At 38.1% G+C, this 18,926-nt stretch overlaps 1 protein-coding gene across 8 annotated transcripts in view; it reads left to right on the top strand.

Moving 5' to 3' along the window:
• The window catches only part of ptprsa (protein tyrosine phosphatase receptor type Sa), a 292,916-nt gene that overhangs the window by 68,805 nt on the left and 205,185 nt on the right, over nucleotides 1-18,926 (top strand). For 3 of the 8 annotated variants that reach the window (XM_024278979.2, XM_024278984.2, XM_024278981.2), the window contains exon 1: nucleotides 2,069-3,044. The exons of 1 other annotated variant lie outside the window; for it this stretch is intronic. In XM_024278979.2, coding sequence (XP_024134747.1) covers nucleotides 3,039-3,044 — 6 coding nt within the window. In that variant the 5' untranslated portion in view covers nucleotides 2,069-3,038. Of the gene's footprint in view, nucleotides 1-2,067; nucleotides 3,045-18,926 lie in introns of those variants that run through there. 4 more of the 8 variants (XM_024278989.2, XM_024278985.2, XM_024278987.2 and 1 more) reach the window with 4 other exon arrangements.

Genomic DNA, 18,926 nt, shown 5'->3' on the forward strand with positions numbered 1-18,926 from the left:
TTGGTGAAGAGGAGCAACATTTAAGGGAAATGTCAGAGGAAAATGTCTGATAAAATTCAAACATTAAAACATTCCAAAAGGCTAGTTGTAACTAAGACTATGTTATATTGTATAAAGATCTATTTGTGTTGGTTTCAAACCTTGACATAAATATGTTTTCACAATTGGAAGCTAATAAACAAGAATAAGGAAAAATAAAGTCTCCTGATTTCAAATGGCCAGGGTTAGGGGAATCGAATAAAAGTTTTTCTCATAAATGGTACTGGGGGGGTGTCTTTGCCCCACTTTGAGAGTGAGATTTTATGAAACTAAAGAAATATTTCTAATTTGCTGAATTTAAGTATAACTTTGTGACTGTTATGGTAGTGTGTCAGGAAAAAAAAAAAAACATTTCCATACATCTCACCTCACTCTAAGCTGTGATATCATCTCCAGCTTCTGAACGTTATGCTCCATTGACTTCCACATTGACTTGTGCAAAAACCATAAAGTATTTGATAAAGCACAATTCAAATGAAATAGCTGAATCTTTTCTGAAGTTTTCAAAATTAAATGATATTTCTTCCTGAAAGTTACAAAGGTTTTAAGTGTTTAAAAATCACATTGTCTTTGAAGGAGTTGGACACTTTCCTATGTATTTCCGTGGTGCTAAAATCATGTTTTTTGTGTGTTTTTAACATGTTCTTGTAGCTTTTTTCTCATAATGGAGGACATATATTAAAAAAATTAATCTTAAATTGCATTTCCTTGCATTACTTTATTCAAATTTTGTGAATCAAGAGCAAACGAAAACATTTAGTTGAAAAAATGCTTGTAAGTGTGATGAATGGCAAGTCACAAGCTCCTTATTCCGCTCCATTCTGATTCACCCACTAGCCAGACAACCAGATCCATGTATGTCTTTTTTTCCACCGTCTGAGCTGGCATTGAGCTTAAAACTGTTCGGCTAAACACATCCAATGTTTCTTTTCATTTTTGTTGCCTCTGTAATGTAAAGGTGGTAGTGTGAAGGGCTGTAAGCCACCAGAAGAGTGTGTAACAGAAGGTTTTCACAAAGTAGGGTTGGGCTTACTCCACACCAACAGTCCCGCTCACAATTCATACACGAATTTTCAATGAACTACTGCCACTCTGCAGAAACTGTTGTTCACTTTTTGGCTTATTCTTTTGGGAGTCGCCACAACGATGTAGATTTCACTGCTTCGCAGAGGTGGCTTGATAGATATTTTTTATTCCGGATGCCCTTCCTGACACAACCCTGTATTTTATCCAGGCTGGGGACAGGCACAGGGCTTGCAGTTGACCAACTAAATCCAGCCGCTCTCCAGAAACTATGTCCTGCAAAAGTATAATAAAAATACCACTAGGAACACTTTTAAAATAGATATAGTGGAACTTTAATATTTCAAAAACTATAAATTATATGAAAACCAAAAGTAGCACCCTTCTTTTGAGCGAGTCGACCATTTTGATGTCAAAATTGCTGAAGATATTTTTAAGTGCACAAAAGAATGAGAAAGTGGACAAAAATATGAAGCGTTACAATAAGGAGCTAAAAAGTGCATGCTAGAAAGTAGGGCTGGGTTGACAAAATCAATGAATCGATCTGATTTAATCTAAGCTTAATAGATCAATAATCGATCCATAAATGTAGAGATTGATCTAATGCATAATGCTAAAGTCCACTAGCTCGATGCTCACGTATAATGGGATTTCCCCTATTACGACAAATGCTAACGCTCAGTCAAACATACACTGCTGATTAAATGAACATTTTTATATCCTCACAAGCATAATTTTTCCAAATTCTTTTAAGGAAATGTTATTTTAAAGTAACCATATGTGGTTTAAAAAGTCAGTTTCTGCTAAAACCTTCTTCTCCTCCTTCTGGAATAAGGTGTAATGCTATAGTGCGATCGCCACCTAGTGGCCAAACTGAAACGCCCTCCAGCAGAAGCAGAACAATTGTTGGAGCTTCTCTATTTGAGAATCCATGTAACACTGTATAGTATTAACAATCTCATAATTTCACAAAAACATTTGAGTATGTGAACTGTCTCAGATTAATATAAAAACCCTCTAAAGATATGTGTAGACCGTAAAAACTCAAAAATTTAATTGAATAAGGAGGACGGAAAGAATCGGGGAAAAAATCAGAATCAAATCGATTCTGGACATTATTGCCGATACCCAACCCTACAAGAAAGTATGAGAAATTGTCTTTTATGTTACCACAGATGCGCAAGTACCTTTTTTGCATGCCAGTTTACAGGTTTTATAGAAGAGCAGAATATAGCAACCCCCACGCGCGTCCTCGGCTCACACCAAAACCGCTCCCCCGTGCCTCGCGCTCCTCTTTCTACTGCCACTCCACTCCACGTGTGTTTTTTTTTTTAATGAAATATCTGCGACAGCAACTCGCTTCGCTTCAGGCCCCATTGTGTTTTGACTTTTTTGTGCTTGAACGCACCGAAGTGGTGGGATTTACGACAGAAGAGAAGTCATGAGAAGCGGTTTATGAGGCGGCATTGAACGCAGCACCGCGCTCCGTGGCTTTTTTTCTCCTCTCCCCCATGTTTTAGAGGGGAGGGAGAAGGGGGTATTTGACTCCTGTCTCCCCACCCCCAGCTCGTATGAGGTGGATTTGGGAAGAAAAGGTCCCAAACCTGAAACGCGACGATAAGGATACACGGAGAAAAAAGTGTCCCACGTCGCTGTGGATGCTATTTTCCTTCTTTTTCTCCGTGGAGATGTCGCTTTAAAGCGCCTGTTGTCGATGAGGAGTGGAATACAAACCAAGCCGAGAATAACCGGAGGATTTGAAAGTCGCTACCAGGTTACTCCCCGCTGCTGAAGAAAGTGGAATATACCATTTTTACTTTTCCTATTAAGTTTATTTTATTTTTATTTTTGTAAACTGGTTTTTACTATTTTCTCCTTTTTGTGGGAATTGACGCTTAAAGACTGCGGGTTTTTTTTTTTCAATAACTGCCCCCCAGAAACCTGTAGGCGCTTACTTTGTTTTTCCCCCCCTTTGGATGAAAGTAAGTGACCACAACTTTTCTCCCTCTTTAGGAGCACATTTAGTAGCAGATTAAAGGTGGACAAAGTTCAGAGAAAGTGGAAAGAGTTGCTGAAATTCAGCTTTGCTGCACTTTTGTGTGCAGCATCAGTCTGCTGGGGATTTTTCCCCTCTTCCCTGTGTAGGATCTGTTCACAAGAGCCTTGCTTATCATATTTTTTCTTTTAAATTTCTTTGACTTTTTTTGGATTTGCAACATGAAAGACAGAACTGCAGTGGATGATTCATTTTTGGATGTTTTAGGGCTCTAATCAGATCCCTGCTGAAAAAATAAATTCTGTTTTGCATAAAAAAACAAAACAAATTACTTTAAATCTGGAGTAAAATAGTCAGCAAAGAGTATTTGGGCTTTTAGTTTGTAATCAGAATACGTTTGGTGACATTTTATGGCTTTTATTGCCTTGTGTTGTTTTGTCAGTGTGCAACAGATGGCTCAACAAACAGCTCTTTTTAGCATCTTTTTTTTTTTAACTTGAGGGTAACGATCTACCTTGAGGTGAAGCTTTTTAAAAGCATGTGTGGGAAAGATTAGACACAGCTCTGGGCTATGACTTTGCCTCTATTCTTTTTGAAGTCCTCTGGGTTTTTAACAGATCTTGATTTGAGCTGAAAACATCAGCAGTAATTGTGCTTCTGTTCTCAAATTAACTAGTAAAATCACAGATATTTAGAAGTGTTGCCTGTTGGAAAATGTTGGAAGGTCAGCTCTTAAAAAAAAACGTGTGGAATTTTGCTGAGCTCAGATATAAGAACAAGAATCATTTCATACTGGAATACTTGGCCCAGACCAGAGTTTGAACTTTTGTGCTGAAAGAAATAATTGTATTCTGGTCCGCCTTAAAAGTATGGATTTGGTTTTTATGCAAGTGAATCCTGATGTGATTCACCAAAAATGTGAATGAAAATCAACGTAAAGAGCAAACATGACCCAAAGGAAGTCTGTGATGCATGCACAGACTATTTTGATTTGGGAGGGGTAAAAAAATATATATTTTTTAGGGGTTTGAGACTCGAACTGAAAACTAAGATAATTCGGAGGTTAGATTTGTTTAACTAGCCGGTTTTCTTCTTGACGCTTGGTTTTCTGTACTGGTCTGAAGTAATTTCAGGTAATGCTGCCCCACAATAAACAGTTGAAACTTTTTGAGTTTTCTAAATGTTTTGATTCCAGAGAATGGTAGAAGCAGCCAATGTTCTATCATCACATTGGGATTATTTTGCTTTTCTGTTTTGGAGAACCGAAGTCTAAAGTGAACCATTTCTCTTAAAGCTAGCATATTTTACTAATTTTGCTTGGTTAACCCCTTAACATTGGAGTTTTAGAGTTGATTTTTTTGTGAATTATTGTAACTCTGCAACCATATACACAATTAACATAATTCGAGCACCAGGCCCTCCCAACCCACAAAAACTAGTGGGTTCTCACGAGGTGATGTCACAAAGTGACAACACCCCCTTCAGAAAGAGTCTGAGGTGCTGGAACTGCCCCCAGGCTAACTCAAACACAGGGTATTTCCAAATTCCCACTCTAATACCTAACTACGAAAAAAAAACAAAAAAAACTATATAGTGCAGGATATCCAGTGCCCTGGATTTTAAAAGCAATTTGGACACTATGCTCACTACTTTTTTTCCCCCCAAACGGCAGATATGACTTAGCAGATTTCACAATGTGAAAACCTAATCAATACTAACATTTCATGATGTTTATTAATGACTCCACTATGTTCTTATGATGAAAATGTTGATGCTTTATTTAAAAATACAATTAAACACATTTTCTTTCGCAAAATATATTCGACCGCAATGCATTGTGATCTATGTTTGCTAATGTAGTGTGCATCGATGCACCTCATTTTTTGCAAAGATTTCTGGGAAATTTCTAGTGCACTCTATTCTGGAATTTGTTGGTTCGGAGAACACTAAAATGGCAAACGCACTACATAGTGCGGTATATAGTGCTATAAAGTGAGTAGTGAAGAAATTTGGACATAGTTCCTATTTTTCTGCAAAGCTAGCGGTGTTCAGCCGCTAGCCCCAGCCATAGCTTCAACCAGTGTAGCGATGGCCGGGGCTACTGAAGGCAGAAAAACGTATGCACATTTATTTTTGTAAAAGTTCAGATGTTTTTTGTTTTTGTGGGCGAAACACGGACACAATGCCGTCTTAAAATGGGCGGCACCCACATGCGGCGAAAGGCGGTGCCTCAGAGATCGAGGTGTCTTACTTCCGGGTAGAAAAAGAAAATCATATTTCAGAAATAATTTGTTTTTTAGTATGCCAAAGGTCGTATATGATCATATATTTGGATATAGTTTACTCTAAAAGACTTAAGGCGAGTATGGTATAGACCCTTTAAATTGGAAGTTATACAAGGACACAAACTCTGATTTGGACCAGTGCAATGTGAAAGCCCCCCAATCATATTTTTTTCTTTCTTTTTTGTTAGTGTGCTGACTACTTCAGTTCTACAGCAATTTGCATGTTTCCATCTCAAAAATGTTTTAAATTCTGGGACTCCAGCTCATCAGTCTTGTTTTCCAGCATTCAATCAGCCCGCTACCTTACATAAATAAAGCCATTTGTCTTGCGATGAAAGTCACATGTTGATTGTCAGTAGCGAGGAGGAGTCTTGTCCTTCAGAGTAATTGGACAACGCCTAAACCGCAAGGCTGTGTTCAAATGTGCTCTGGATTCTTAACGCGGTTTTAATTGAACAATTTATCACCACTGATCACTGTCAAATAACTGTGCGAGAAAGACAAAACACAATGGAAATGTAAGGGATAATCTGGCAGACAGTCAGCAAAGCATGACCAGCCTGTCTGCTTTTGCAGCATGCGGAGGGGTGTCATTTTATTTTATGTTATTTATTTATTTAGTTTGACCTCAGAATTTCTGAGTAGCAATCTTGATAGGATAGTGTTCTTGTAAGTGCATGTCGCTGAGGAAGTGGGAAGGGAGTGAGTGGGATCATTACACTGCTATTAGAAAACTTAAGTGTATTGGACTAAACTTTTGATTCCTCCCTGGAGCTTCTTTCCCTTCACTTGGAGGAAAAGCTGAATGAATAGTGTTTCCGATAGGATTCAGGTTTTTTTTCCCCCCTCTGAAAGTATGAAGGTTGAAGAACTGTCCTCCTCTGGGCTTTGAAATAAATTTCCTTTGCAATTATTACTGCCGTAGCCTTTTTTTTCCTTTTTCATTTCCCCTAACTCAAAAGTAGGGTGAATGCTCTCTGTGTTTTTTGACAGCGGAGAAGAAGAGAAATGGCATAAAAAATAGCTGCAACTTACAGAATGACTGCAAAGTTTTCTGTTTTAGTTCGCATCTCCCTTCATGTGTTAGACCTTTGAAAAATGTTTTCTATTGTATTGTTTTGTGTAGCTCTAAGCCACTTTGGTTTTTCTACTTCAACTGACATTTTGACATTCAATGGGTTGCAGTAAAGAAACTTTCATTATTCTGGTCTTTCAAAATGCTACGAAAAAAATAAAGCTGTAAAACATTTTCAACCTTTAGCATAAAATCTTTGCCTTTTGCAATCCTTTACATATAATTTCATAAATGCACACACATGATTATTATTCTTTACCTTAAAATAATATTTCTCATCAAATGTACTTGTTTTTTCCTGGATTTAGTCACAGAGTTCCGTTTTTTTTTTTAATTTAATTTATTGCTATGGTCAGAAACAAAAGTTCTTTGAAAGTCCGAACAATGTAAAATCAATCAAAATACATTTTTCTTTTGTTGCAGGCCTCAACGTCACTTTTTTTTTTTTACTCTTTTGTGCTCTGTTTACTTAACTCCATGCCAAATTGGCGGCATTTTGGAGGCATCAAGTGCTTTGCAATTAGTCACATTGTGCTTGACGCTACAGTGGTTAATAAGAGCTGAGCTGAAGTGACTTTGTGAAGAGAAAGAGAATTCTCCGCTATGCGGAGGCACTGTTGCACTGGCTGTTAATTTTGTTTATTCATATTAATTTGCTTTTAGTACCTAATCCATGCTAGCAGTTTTATTTTAAAGTCTGACGGTGTTTTTTATGGATCGTTAGTTCATTGATTTTAGTTTTGATTAGTTTTCTGACTGTAAAAAAAATACTTTTTGGAATTGCAACTAGCAAAAAAATGTTGAGTTAAGATGAAAAATGTTAATGTTATGTTCAAATTGGCATGTTCAAGAATTCTCTGATCGCAGGTTCTTGAATGCATATATCATTTATTGTTGACACTATACTGTTGCTAACCAATGCTAGCATTTGTCTGCCTAATCTTTACAGCCGCTTTACAGTTGGAAGAGGCTCGGTGCGAAATGTCAAAGTGGTGCAAATCTTGCTAATCTTGCTCCAGGCTTTTTCTTTCTCAGCTCTATTCCGAGTTCCTTTAATTAAGAAGGATGGTATGCATACATCCCTACCCAATCAAAGTCTGTGATTGGTCTAAATTTAACTGGTTTAAGTTTCACCACGCATTTAATGGTTTGTTGAGGGCAAAAATTGACTTAAAAACGTGTGTAGCGACATTTGAAAGTAAGACTTTGGAATATGGAACCCCAAAACTTGCATTTACATAGACATTTAATTGGAAGTGGTCACTTGGACGTACGTTGCCGAGCCTGGTGTGAACGTAGCATTAGAACATTTTTGTCGAATTTTTGACTTGACCACTTTGAGCATTTGGTCAAAGCTAGCTATTGTATTACTAGCATTTTCAATAAATCTTTGTATTTTACTGAATATTTTGGTCGGTTTGGCTTGCTGAGCTCTCTCACTGACTGCATAACAAAACAGGGCAACATTTTACGGAGCAAGAGAGTGAAGGTTAATCAAAGACACTTTTACTGCAGAGTTCCAATCTCCATCAAGCAGGATTGCTCACTGCTCCATGACTATCGATCCCTTGGTATACGGCTAAAGGTGGCTGCATAAAAGTGTGGCCTCTTGAGAGGAATGCAGTGGAGTTTGAGGAACGTGAACTCAGTAATTTACAGTGATAAAAATGACACCCTACCCCAAGTAACTTGTTCACTATTTAGAAATGAGTTACTCTAAATGTAGATTTTGAGTATACATTATCACACCTGTCCATAATGTTTTCTCTGACACTTTTTTTTTCTTAATTTATATTTTTAGTACATTATATTTCTTAGAAACTTGTAACTTTTGAGGCTTGACCTATTTTAAAATATATTAGCTGTATAGGTTGTCAATCATTGCCATAAATTTGTGTGTATTTGGCAATGTCAGTTGTAAAAAGTTCTAGGTTTTTTTTAAACCCAGAAAAGTATTGCCTTCACAATAAAAAAAGTAAATACTGCATCTGTGACATTATTGTGAAATTTCATGAGAATACTATTCTGTTTCCCTTGTGAGGAACTACATAGCTCTCCAAGCTGAAAGGGGACATGAGACTATCTGCTGGCAAACGCTGCTCTCTCAGACACCCTTGGGGGTTATCTTTGCTTTAAGATGGGTAACTTGGTGAGGAAGAGAAATGGGCATGGAGGATTTTCTGCACTTAAAATCTCGTATTTACCCACAGACTATCCGGAAATCTAAAGGTCAGTGGTAAAAATAAGAAAGCAGTGGAAAAGAGTAGAGAGGACAGAGGTTGTAAGGCAGGGTCAGACGAGGTGAGGCTTTGATAAAGTGGGTGAACTTAGCAGGACTGATCCATCACAAGGCTTGTTAAAAGTCTGCTTTCCACCTTGCTTAGCTGTCGGTCTGTTTAGTTGTTTGCCTTTTTTTTGTTTTTTTCCTTCATGTCTCAATTAAAGTCACCGAATGTTGTTTTTTTCTGAGTAATTAGGAGAAAATTACCCAGTTTCCCATCTCTCACTTGTCTAAACAACTTGTGCGTACTAAAGATGCAAACGTTTTTTTACTTATCTGCTATGAATCTGATACTGCAGTAAACTAAAGAGCTGAATCAATGCACAGTTTAGATATTTTGTTGAAATTAAGAGTAATGTTGGATACCAGTTCTAGATCTGTACGATTTTAGTGTATAGCTTAAACTGGGATCCATCGTGTGTTGAGACTAAGAATCTTGCCAACTGTTTTATTTGGTAACCATGTAAAAATACTTTCAGAGTAAGAGATTGTATTTGTCTTTGGTGAAGACTAAAACTATATGCAAACATATTATTTTATTACCTTTTGTTATGGAATTAGCACAAAACAATTCAAATACATATCTTAGAATAAAAAATATAAAAGCAGAGAAAGCTATCACATGATTTTTTTTTTTTCTTGGCCTGAGTTCACTCAAATGTCCCTATGGCCCCGATCATGTCCTCTCTGGGATTCTGGAGTTAATGTGAACTGGTGTTTCATGGTGAGAAGTAATTAACAGCCAGTCTGGGACTGACATTAAATGGGTGTGTCTGGTCCTGTCTCCCTGCGTCTCCTCCAGGCGTCTTCTGATGCTTGCTGTTGGGCAGTGCTTATGTTGAGAGTGATTGCCAGCTGGCTTCCTTCACATTGATGCCCAGTGGTTTCCTTTAAAGTGCATCCTTCTTCTCTTTGCAAACTAAATTTGGCATGAAGGGCTGCCCTGTGCGTTGGCAGTTTGACCCCTAAGAGGTTTAAACTGAGCTAAATGCACCAACATGGTTGTAGGTGGGGGTGATGGCAGGCCTGAGGAGGACGCTCTTGTGTCTGACAAGTTCAAACGGGGCTTGTTAGGCTACTTTTTAAATCCTGCTTTTTATACTGTTACATTTTACACAGTAGATTTTTTCCTATTTGTATTGGCACTATATAATTAAACAAAACGTTATTAAAATTCAGGCTGCTAATCCAACTGAATGAAATGAACATTTATTAGGTAGGTAGACGAGGTTTTTAAAAGCACTTGGGTGTTTGCATGCACTCTTGAATTTGAGCCTGTCAGTGCTTTATGATGTAAATGCTGGAGCACTTTGCTAATACTAGGGCTGAGACAGTGGAGAAGTAATGGAGGTAACTTGTCTTTTCTTGTCAAGAGCAGGAGTGTCTTGTTTTAGTTGTTGATGGAAAGGCCATTTTCTCAGTTTCTTGCATAGTTTTCTTGGATAGCTCTCATTTGTTGGGGAAACTATTATTTTGGTGGTTTTTGAGCACACTTAGCTCCGTCTATCCAGGTTTTAGTTCATTTTCTGATGGTATGTGATTAAAATTTAAGATCGGTGTGATCCTTTTCTTCCAAGTTAGTACAGCTCTCATGCACAAGTTGAAATAATTGGTGTTAAACCATGTTAAGTTCACATTTGTTTACTCTATGACATTCTCTTGTCAGACGGAATGCCTTGGAAGCTTCTGACCATCCCATTTATCAGAAGTAGTTGTAACAGAAGAGTGTGGTTTTTCTATCTAAATTCTTTAATCTCTGAGTATTTTAATGAACAAAAAAAAAATGTTCCTTTCCCTTACATAAAATTCAGAAAATCAATCTGTTTCTTCTCAGAGAAAGGGGGAATTCAAGTTCAAAGCTTCCATGAATTCCTGGATTTGAACAGGACAGTCCTGGGAAATGAAGACCAGAAAGTCCAAGAAAAGGCCAGACTGAGGCGGATACAGTTCAGACTAGTTAAGCCTTCCTGGTGCTTTTTGTAAACACATGATTTGATTGTCTCTCTATCTCTGATCGGAACTGTCTTCCTGAGTTGTAAGTATTAAGACTATTTCTTGTTGATTGTGTCTCTATCTCTGATCGGACCGTGTCTTCCTTAGCTGTGAGTATCAGACTATCTTTCTTGTTTGTCTTATAGGAGACTTTTGTGACAGTAATATCTTGGTAAACCATAACAAAACCAGCTCTTTCTGGTTTGGCTGCATCATTATCAATATTCCCTTGTCCGGGCGTCTGGCTGAAAGACAAACATTTAAAAAAAAACAAGATTGCGTGTTCTGCTCTAGCCCTGAAAAGGACAGTTTGACATAAAATTTGAAACCTAATGCATGTTAAAACTCGTATAAGGGTCTTTTATTCTTTTTACTAAAAGAATCATTTGTTTTTTTGTTACTTTAGAGATATTTTTCAAAATTCCAAATGCTATCGCTTGAGTTACAATATTGCCACTACTTGGGACAATCATAGGGATCTTGCAATGCAGAGGTAATAGATGACCATAAGGAAAGTACAGATTAGTATTTCAGAATTGTGTTTGTTAGCATTGAATGACTAAATCAAAAGCTGTTTATAGAGATTTACTTTTTACTCTTCAATATCACAGGTATGTTACATTTGGTAATGCTTTTTTTATTTATTTTTGTGGATTATGGAGCATTTTTTTTCCTATTGTCCTTAATTTTTTATCAAACACTTATTACAACTCTAATAAAGCTATGACTTTTATTGGTTTTCTTTGATTATGTCATTTCTCAACACAAATTCAGTGATATTAACAGATATTCTTTAACCCAGAGATGAGGGGATGGAACAAATTCACACAGAGTATTTTTCTCCAGCAGTTACTTAAGACCTGCATAGTAATTTATTTGTCTTCGGGATGGTAATCTAGTATCGTTTATTGTTCACTTATAGATTGCCTGGGGCGAGATGTCTGGGCACTATTTATATGAACGCCTTCCATGACCACTGCCACCCATCTGTGTCGCTTCCCCCACCAGCACTGGTTCCCTTTGTTCCCCTCTCCATAATGCACCCACATTTTAAGGACATCTGGCGTAAGGGTGGCCCATTTGTGAAGTGAGGGTAAAAGGAGGGAGGAGTTAAACTTAGCTGCCCTGAGGGGTGTGTGAGATTTGGAGGGGTCAAAGCCACGCCTGTGTAAACTGTGTAAGGGGTGGGGGGCGGTAGTCGGGGAGAAGTAGGCAGATAAATGACAAATGAAAGTAAATGGGTGGAAAAATGGGTCTCTGAAAAAATGATTTTTTGGGAATAGGAAGGGTATCTGTGAATTGTTATAGTGAAATCAGAATATGTGGAAATCTGGTAAGAAAAAAATAGGGGGAAAAAAGTTAAATTAGGAAAACTTGGAGGGATCAAGACAGCATAGGGAGAAGAAAAAGGGACGGGGGTTGTTGTTCTGTTACATCACTCAGTGCTAGTTGGGGTTAAAAAGGAGTACTTACCTGCCTGTCAGGCTGATTGTTCATCTCTATTCATCAGGGAATACATGTCCTGGTTTATGAGAAATGGCACAGAAATACTATTTGGGCCACTTAGCCATTGGAAATGGGAGGCTATGCATCTTTGAAAGTCTAAGCTGTACTTTAGGTTGGGCTTTCATGTTTTATTTTTTGAGCTTGTACTTTCCGAGTACTCACAAAAAAGAAACCTCTTTTAGATGGAAGGTGGCTGTTTTTGTAGTCAATTTTAGTTTGGTAGGTTGCTTCATTCAACGTTTACAATTTTTTTTATTAATGATTCCTATTCTGAAAAGGTTAAGTTTACGGGGAAGCAAGAACTTCCAGTAATACCACTTTTTTAAAAGTAATTACAACCTCCGCCACCTGGGTACCCATTCACACAGCATGCTGCCTCATCTTTCAGTTAAAGGAAACAAACTGAGTCTAGAAACACAAATTACAGTGCATCCGTGGTGCACAAATGGCAGCATACGCAGAGAAAAGGCAAACTGCATTGTGTTTCCTCTCTTTTTCACTATGAAGCACAAGCTTGTCTGCCAACCAGGGAAGAAAGGTTTGTCAAGTGCATCGCAGTGAAGGGAGTAAAACCACCCGGCCCGGCCCCTGGGAAGATAGAAGGTGACATTTGTATGTAAATGGAGATGAACACTCTTCACTGTATTCTTGCTGTCACGAAAACAGTGGGCAACTTGGCTTTTTCTGTCTTTTTATTTTTAAAGAGGCAGATGGTGGCAACTTGTAGTTATTTACCATCTTTAGAGAGAGGGTGGATAAATATAAAAGTGGATTTTAACAAAATGGTTTTGTAAACATATGCCTCCCCAAATGAGAGAGAAATAAAGATTTCAGCTTTAAGTCAGTCTTAGTCCTTATTTATGTTTTGATTGTCTTAATAATTACAACAGTAATTTGGAAATGTGTTTGTTTTTCATTTAATAACGCTAAATTAATACAAATTTATTTGTGAATATGTAAAGTCTCTGAATCCAAGCATCTGCCTTCCCTAGAACTTCAGGTAACTCCTAAATCTTCATTGTCAGAAAAAATAATTCTTATTAGAGAGTGTCTGAGGTTGGGGTGCAATGATAAGACAGCAATCAGTCACAGTTGAGGAGATAAACACCATCAGAGGGTTGGGGGGTAGCCGCCCTGTCCCTCCCCTGCTGTTGTCATGGTTTTGTTTATGGATAAAATCCCACTTGGCAGAGCAGGGGTTTGGGAGATTAGATATTCTCCATCTGGTTTTTGTACCATTGGAAAGATGTGCTTGGACACAAAAATGACCTTATATTCAGAGTGGCTGGTTGTGGCTTTTGTTGCCTCCTGATAAAGCAGGACAAAGCTGCCGACTGCAACGTAAAGGGCTTCTTATTTGCTTTGTTTAGATTCAAGGAAGTTGACACGTAATCTGGTATATGAGTAAATCCAGCTAAACACTGAACAGCAGCTGTTTCATTTTTCAACATAAAGTAGGTGATTCTCTTTGTCTGTAAAGAGATTAACAAAATGTGCAGTGACACTACCCATTAATCAACATTATTGGGAATTTTCGCTTTGTTTTTCTGAAATTGCTGACTATCTCTGAGTAAAGTGATTTCATTTTGTATTAAATAAGACTGATATCAAAAAATATGTGCTATGGCAAGATAAATATTAAGCATAAACAGGGAGCTAGCACTGTTTGGGGTTTAATTCAGTCTTAAAGGGCCTATACCATGCAAAATCATTTTTGTGAGGTTTTAAGTGTGTTATAATATTAATTAATTACTATAAGCAACCTCCGTGGTATTTTGATCCAGTCACGCATTTCTGTGCATTCCTTTAAAAAATGGCTTCTGAGCACCAGCCCCTTCCAACCCACGAAAATGAGCGGGTTCTCACGAACTGATGTCACAACCTCTCTCAGGAAGAGTCTTACACAAACACCTAATTTTTCCACTTAGCTGGCGGCGATCACCACTAACTTCGCCGTTCGACTCGCGGTGATGACCGCTCAGCTAGCAGTGATTAGCCACTAACTTTGCCGCTCAGCTAGCCATGATCAGCTGCTAACTTCGCCCCTCAGACTTGTAAATCAAATCAAATATACTTTATTGTCCCGAAGGAAATTTGTCTTGGATTTCACAACAAAGTACTAAGAGAGATGGAGATATATTTTATAGAAATATTTCTTGTAGAACTTGGTGAACTAAAAATAAACTTGCCAAACAAGGAAGCCGTTGGAGTCCATTAGGCGCAAACATGTGGTGCTAAAGTTGCAATTCATTTGACTGTTTTGACCTGCTTGTAGGCAGTGGCTTTATCAAAAAGGGACGTATGATCTTTGCACAGATTAAAAAAGCAATAATCTTTGCTATATTACCTCAAAATTTAAGGTTTTAGGCCAGATAGTTCTGCTCCCCAACTACTGTGATTAATTTTTTAAAGCTCAAGGGATGGGTGTAAGCTATTATAAATCCCACCCCATGCCCACCCTTCAAAGCAGCTCCCGTGACATCTGCTATTGGACCCCAATCTGTAATCCCAGCGGAGTGGAGGTAGGGTTAAAGACATCAAAGGAAAGACAAAAGCAGGTTTGGCATTGGAATAGGTGCTGATGTTCACAGCCTCACCATGTTTGCCCTTGGGTTAGTGTAGTGGAAAACGAGGGGGACGGAAACAATGAAAGCAGAAATGACAGTGAGACTAGGACTCTGTGCACAGGAGGGGGGAGGAATAGAGGGAACAATTGCATCTACAGGCGGGAGGGAAATGGAGACAGTAGCTCAGAAACAGGAGATAGATGAGAAGCAGAGGGTTTCCCATTTTCATGGAGATAAGGGAGCACTGATGAACTTAAATCAATATCAGCACCCTCTAGGAAAATACCATTAGGGCACAAATGGAACAGTTTAGATTTTAGTGTTTTCGCTTTTTTTTTTTTTTTTTGCTGTCCAACTTTATTTTTGGCACACATGGGTGACCCCAAATGCTATGGTGGCCGTTACCCCTTTTTCCCAGCTGCTTTAGCAGAGACATGTGCCAGGGCTAAGAGAAGACTTGCCAGCAGATTTCTTTCTTTGCCAACATCCTTATTTTTCTGCCACTCTAACTTTATTCACTGCAGTGTATTTTTTTTTAATAAGAAATATTTTGGTTTAATTATAAGAAGTGACACAAATGCAGATAAACATGCTGTTTGGTTGTGTCATGTAAACTTTGATACAAAGGAGAAAAAAGCTTTTGGCAAGACATTGATTTTTTTTCTTTTATTGCGCACTTATTTTCTTTTTGCCATTCTCACAAAATAGCTGTTTTAGGATTTATAATAGAATTTCTTTTTTCTGTGCTCAAGGTCTTAGTTCTCTGAGTTCACATGAAGTCAGCAACCGCTTGCGTTATCTGTAATTTTTATTTTGGGGTCTTGTTTTACCACACAAACAGACAAAGGGCTGCCTGTGGCATCTACACCATGTGGAGGTAATGGTCGAAGTCTTCGGCTGTGGGCTTGCCAGTAAATAATGAAGTGGGCCCCTCTATTGTAAATCAGAGAGGGATCTTGTTTGTCTGACACCTCTGGGGGTATTGCTCGGAAGAAATGTGTTCTGAGGGGCAGCCGGGCTTTTGTGTGACCAGATGATCAGAAAACGGAGAAAGACGGAGCTGAACATGATGGATGGTGGCCTTTTTCCTGGCTTGAGCCATATGTGATTTGAATATTAAAAGGGAATTGAGGAGATAAGATATGAGAGAGTGTGTTATATTTATGTCCAGTCAAAGGCCATTTGTTATTTTTTATCTTTATAGTATATTGCTTTTTTTTTTTCAATGAAAGTAGGAATGCCCTGTCAGGCAGCAGGCTTTTGTCTGATTCAGGTGTATTTAATGTCCATGGGATTTGAATTACATCAGTTTAATTTGACATATAGAATAATCACTGTGTACATAATGGAGGAAAGAGAAAGCACCAGAGACTAGTTTATTTCTCAGCTCCTGATGTGCATGTTGACAGATTTAGTCGGCTCCTTTTTCTTCCCACTTTTATTATTGCATAGTTAAACTAAGCACTTTTCTGAACTTATAACAGCCATACTTTGTTTACATGGATACTAAAAAAAAGCCTGAAGGGTTTAAAGAACCAAAAAATTCTGTGAGGCTCTTCATATTCACACCCCAAATATGTCGTTTACTTCACACTAAAAAATGTCTTAAACGTCTTTTTTTTTTCCTTATGTGGAGTTTAAATCGTGGTAAATGGTTTTCAGGAAAGAAAAGGTCATAAGTGTCTAAAATCCAAGGTGACTTTATGTGTGTGCCTGTGGGGGTTACACAGTTGTGGGACATTATGCACAATCAAAGAGGCCTGGAGGTGCTTTGAGGTGGTCTGAAACCTCCACTTCCATCGATTGCTGAAGCAGCAGTGTCGTGCCGAGGCGTGGATTAAAAAAGGGGGTTGCTTCAAATATTAACAACTGGTGTCATCTGGATAAGGGCTTCACAATAAATTGCAAATTTATCGTCATCGCGATATCAGTCTGTATGATATTGCAAAAGACAGACTGGAATAAACTGTTGCCATAAGTGTTCCCACACATGCTAAACTAATCACCAGTATTTAACAAATCAAATTTGGCCCTTAATGCTATGTTTACACAAAGCTTGGCTTTTTTTTGGCTATTTGTTCATGTATCACAAGTCGTATTGTAATTGCAATATTGATCACTAATATCGCAAGTTTCCTTCATATCGCGCAGCCCTAATCTATCACCATTTAGGATTAAACTTTATTGGACAAAAATGTTTTGAATAAACAGGATTTACCTTGCAAATATCAAATCACACAATCAATAAAAGTTATTTTAGCTAATCAGTTTGGTTGTCAATTGTAATGCAAGTTTATTAGGTGTAAAGTGTGTCTAAATATGCTTACAAGTGCTTGTAGCTTCACACAAGACGTGCTCAGTTTTCTTGGTGTCCTTACCATTTAAGCATAAAGTGGAACGGAAGGCTTTACCTTCACTAACAGGCTGGAATCCAGACACATTTTAAGCCTGATTAGTTAGGTTTGACCTTTGTGTTTTTCTGTAAAAAAAAAAGGTAATTTTGTGTTTTGGCTGAATTGTGATGACTGGTAAAGCTGAATTTATTCCTATTACTTTGAAACTTAACATGACTTGCATGTCATGAGGATAAAAGCTACCTTTAGAATAAAATGTCTTGTACTCCAAAAGTATTGGGCTTTTTGTATACTGGTTGAAACCATGTTCCTGCAAGAAGGTTTTGATGGTTTTAACCCCATTTAAGCACCTTCAATAATTTCTGCCAACAAGTCGGCTTAATACTTTTTCTTCAACAGCTGAATTTAGCACTTCAATACAAGCTTGAAGACAGATGAGAGTGTCTCCTTCATTTAGCACATTGGGGATTGCATGTGTGTTTGAGCATGCTCATGCATGTTAAGCATAATCAGCTGTCTGCACGTGTCTGTATGAGTTTGCATACATCATATAATTTGCTCTAGCAGCCATCTGTGCATGTCAGGTTGTGCGCTATTTAGATTACAGCTGCACTTCATGTATGTGTTTCCGTAAGGAAAAGTCCTTTTGTGCACATTAGTTATTTTTAAACCTCAATTTATTTGTAATTGTTATAAAGTGAACTACTTTTATTCCAAAGGCACTTTATCTTGTGATTCCCCTTCCAGCTGCCATGTTTTCACCTGTGTCACACACGACTGCGCCCTCCCATTTGTGTTATTCAGCAGGTGACTTTGGCCTTTAATCCTCCTTGACTTTCATTTATCTGCCGACCAAACAACTCTGTAATTGACTCACAAATAGCAAACTGGAGCACTCTTTGCTCTTCAAAGGCCAGACAAGTCACTGCTCAATTTAACCATTTATTCTGTCAACTTTTAGCTCCGCTGATTGACTCCAGATTGTTTCATGTTTTCAAGAGTTCACATTTTCACCCTACCTCTTCTCCTCCGCCAAATCTCACATCGCGTTTGAAAAGCATAGAAAGTGTTCTTAGTCAGACGCTGGGATCTCTCGTGATCTGAGTTGGTGCAGATCATCGTTAGCTGAAGCGATTGCATGCACTTGACCTGTTAGTGCCGGCAGCGTGGGCAGACAACGCTGGGTGTTGAGACAAGAGGGAAAGATGAAGGAAGAGAAAAGAAGCCTGTGTGTTTTTTTTATGACCATGTTCTTTGTGAGAACCTTTTTTTTCTTTCATTATTTCTTTTTTCTGCCTAGAAAGAAGGAAGAAGAAAGTAGGAGCTAGATGAGGGTTGTTTGGTTGCAAGGATTCCACTGAGACCATTGCTGCCAACCCTGTCAAGTAGAAGACTGGGCAGGGGGGAACAGAAGGCGTCAAAACAAGAGTTGTGGAAACATGTGAGCAGAAGGGGCAAATTAGAACGTAGAAGACAGAGGGGAGACGAGGAGGAACTAACAATAGTTTTGTTGTGTTTTCACTAAAAGCAAAATTTTGTGGTTTCATTAAAGCACAATAAAGCTTTTATACACGTCACTAAGGGCTAGGGGTGTGTTTTAGCAAAAATCTGGCGATTCAATACATATCGCGATACACATGGCACGGTGCAATACATATCACAATATATCCCAAGAGAGTAGCGGAGACAATATTTTACAAAAATTAAAGAAAAAAAATTGTGACTTATCTAAAAATTTTATTGTGTTGGTGAATTAGAATATTTTGCTGTGAGAATCAACTGAACTTTCATTTGCTTCTTCTTCAGCA

The sequence above is a fragment of the Oryzias melastigma genome, linkage group LG4 (assembly GCF_002922805.2).
Source record: "Oryzias melastigma strain HK-1 linkage group LG4, ASM292280v2, whole genome shotgun sequence".
Taxonomy (NCBI): domain Eukaryota; kingdom Metazoa; phylum Chordata; class Actinopteri; order Beloniformes; family Adrianichthyidae; genus Oryzias; species Oryzias melastigma.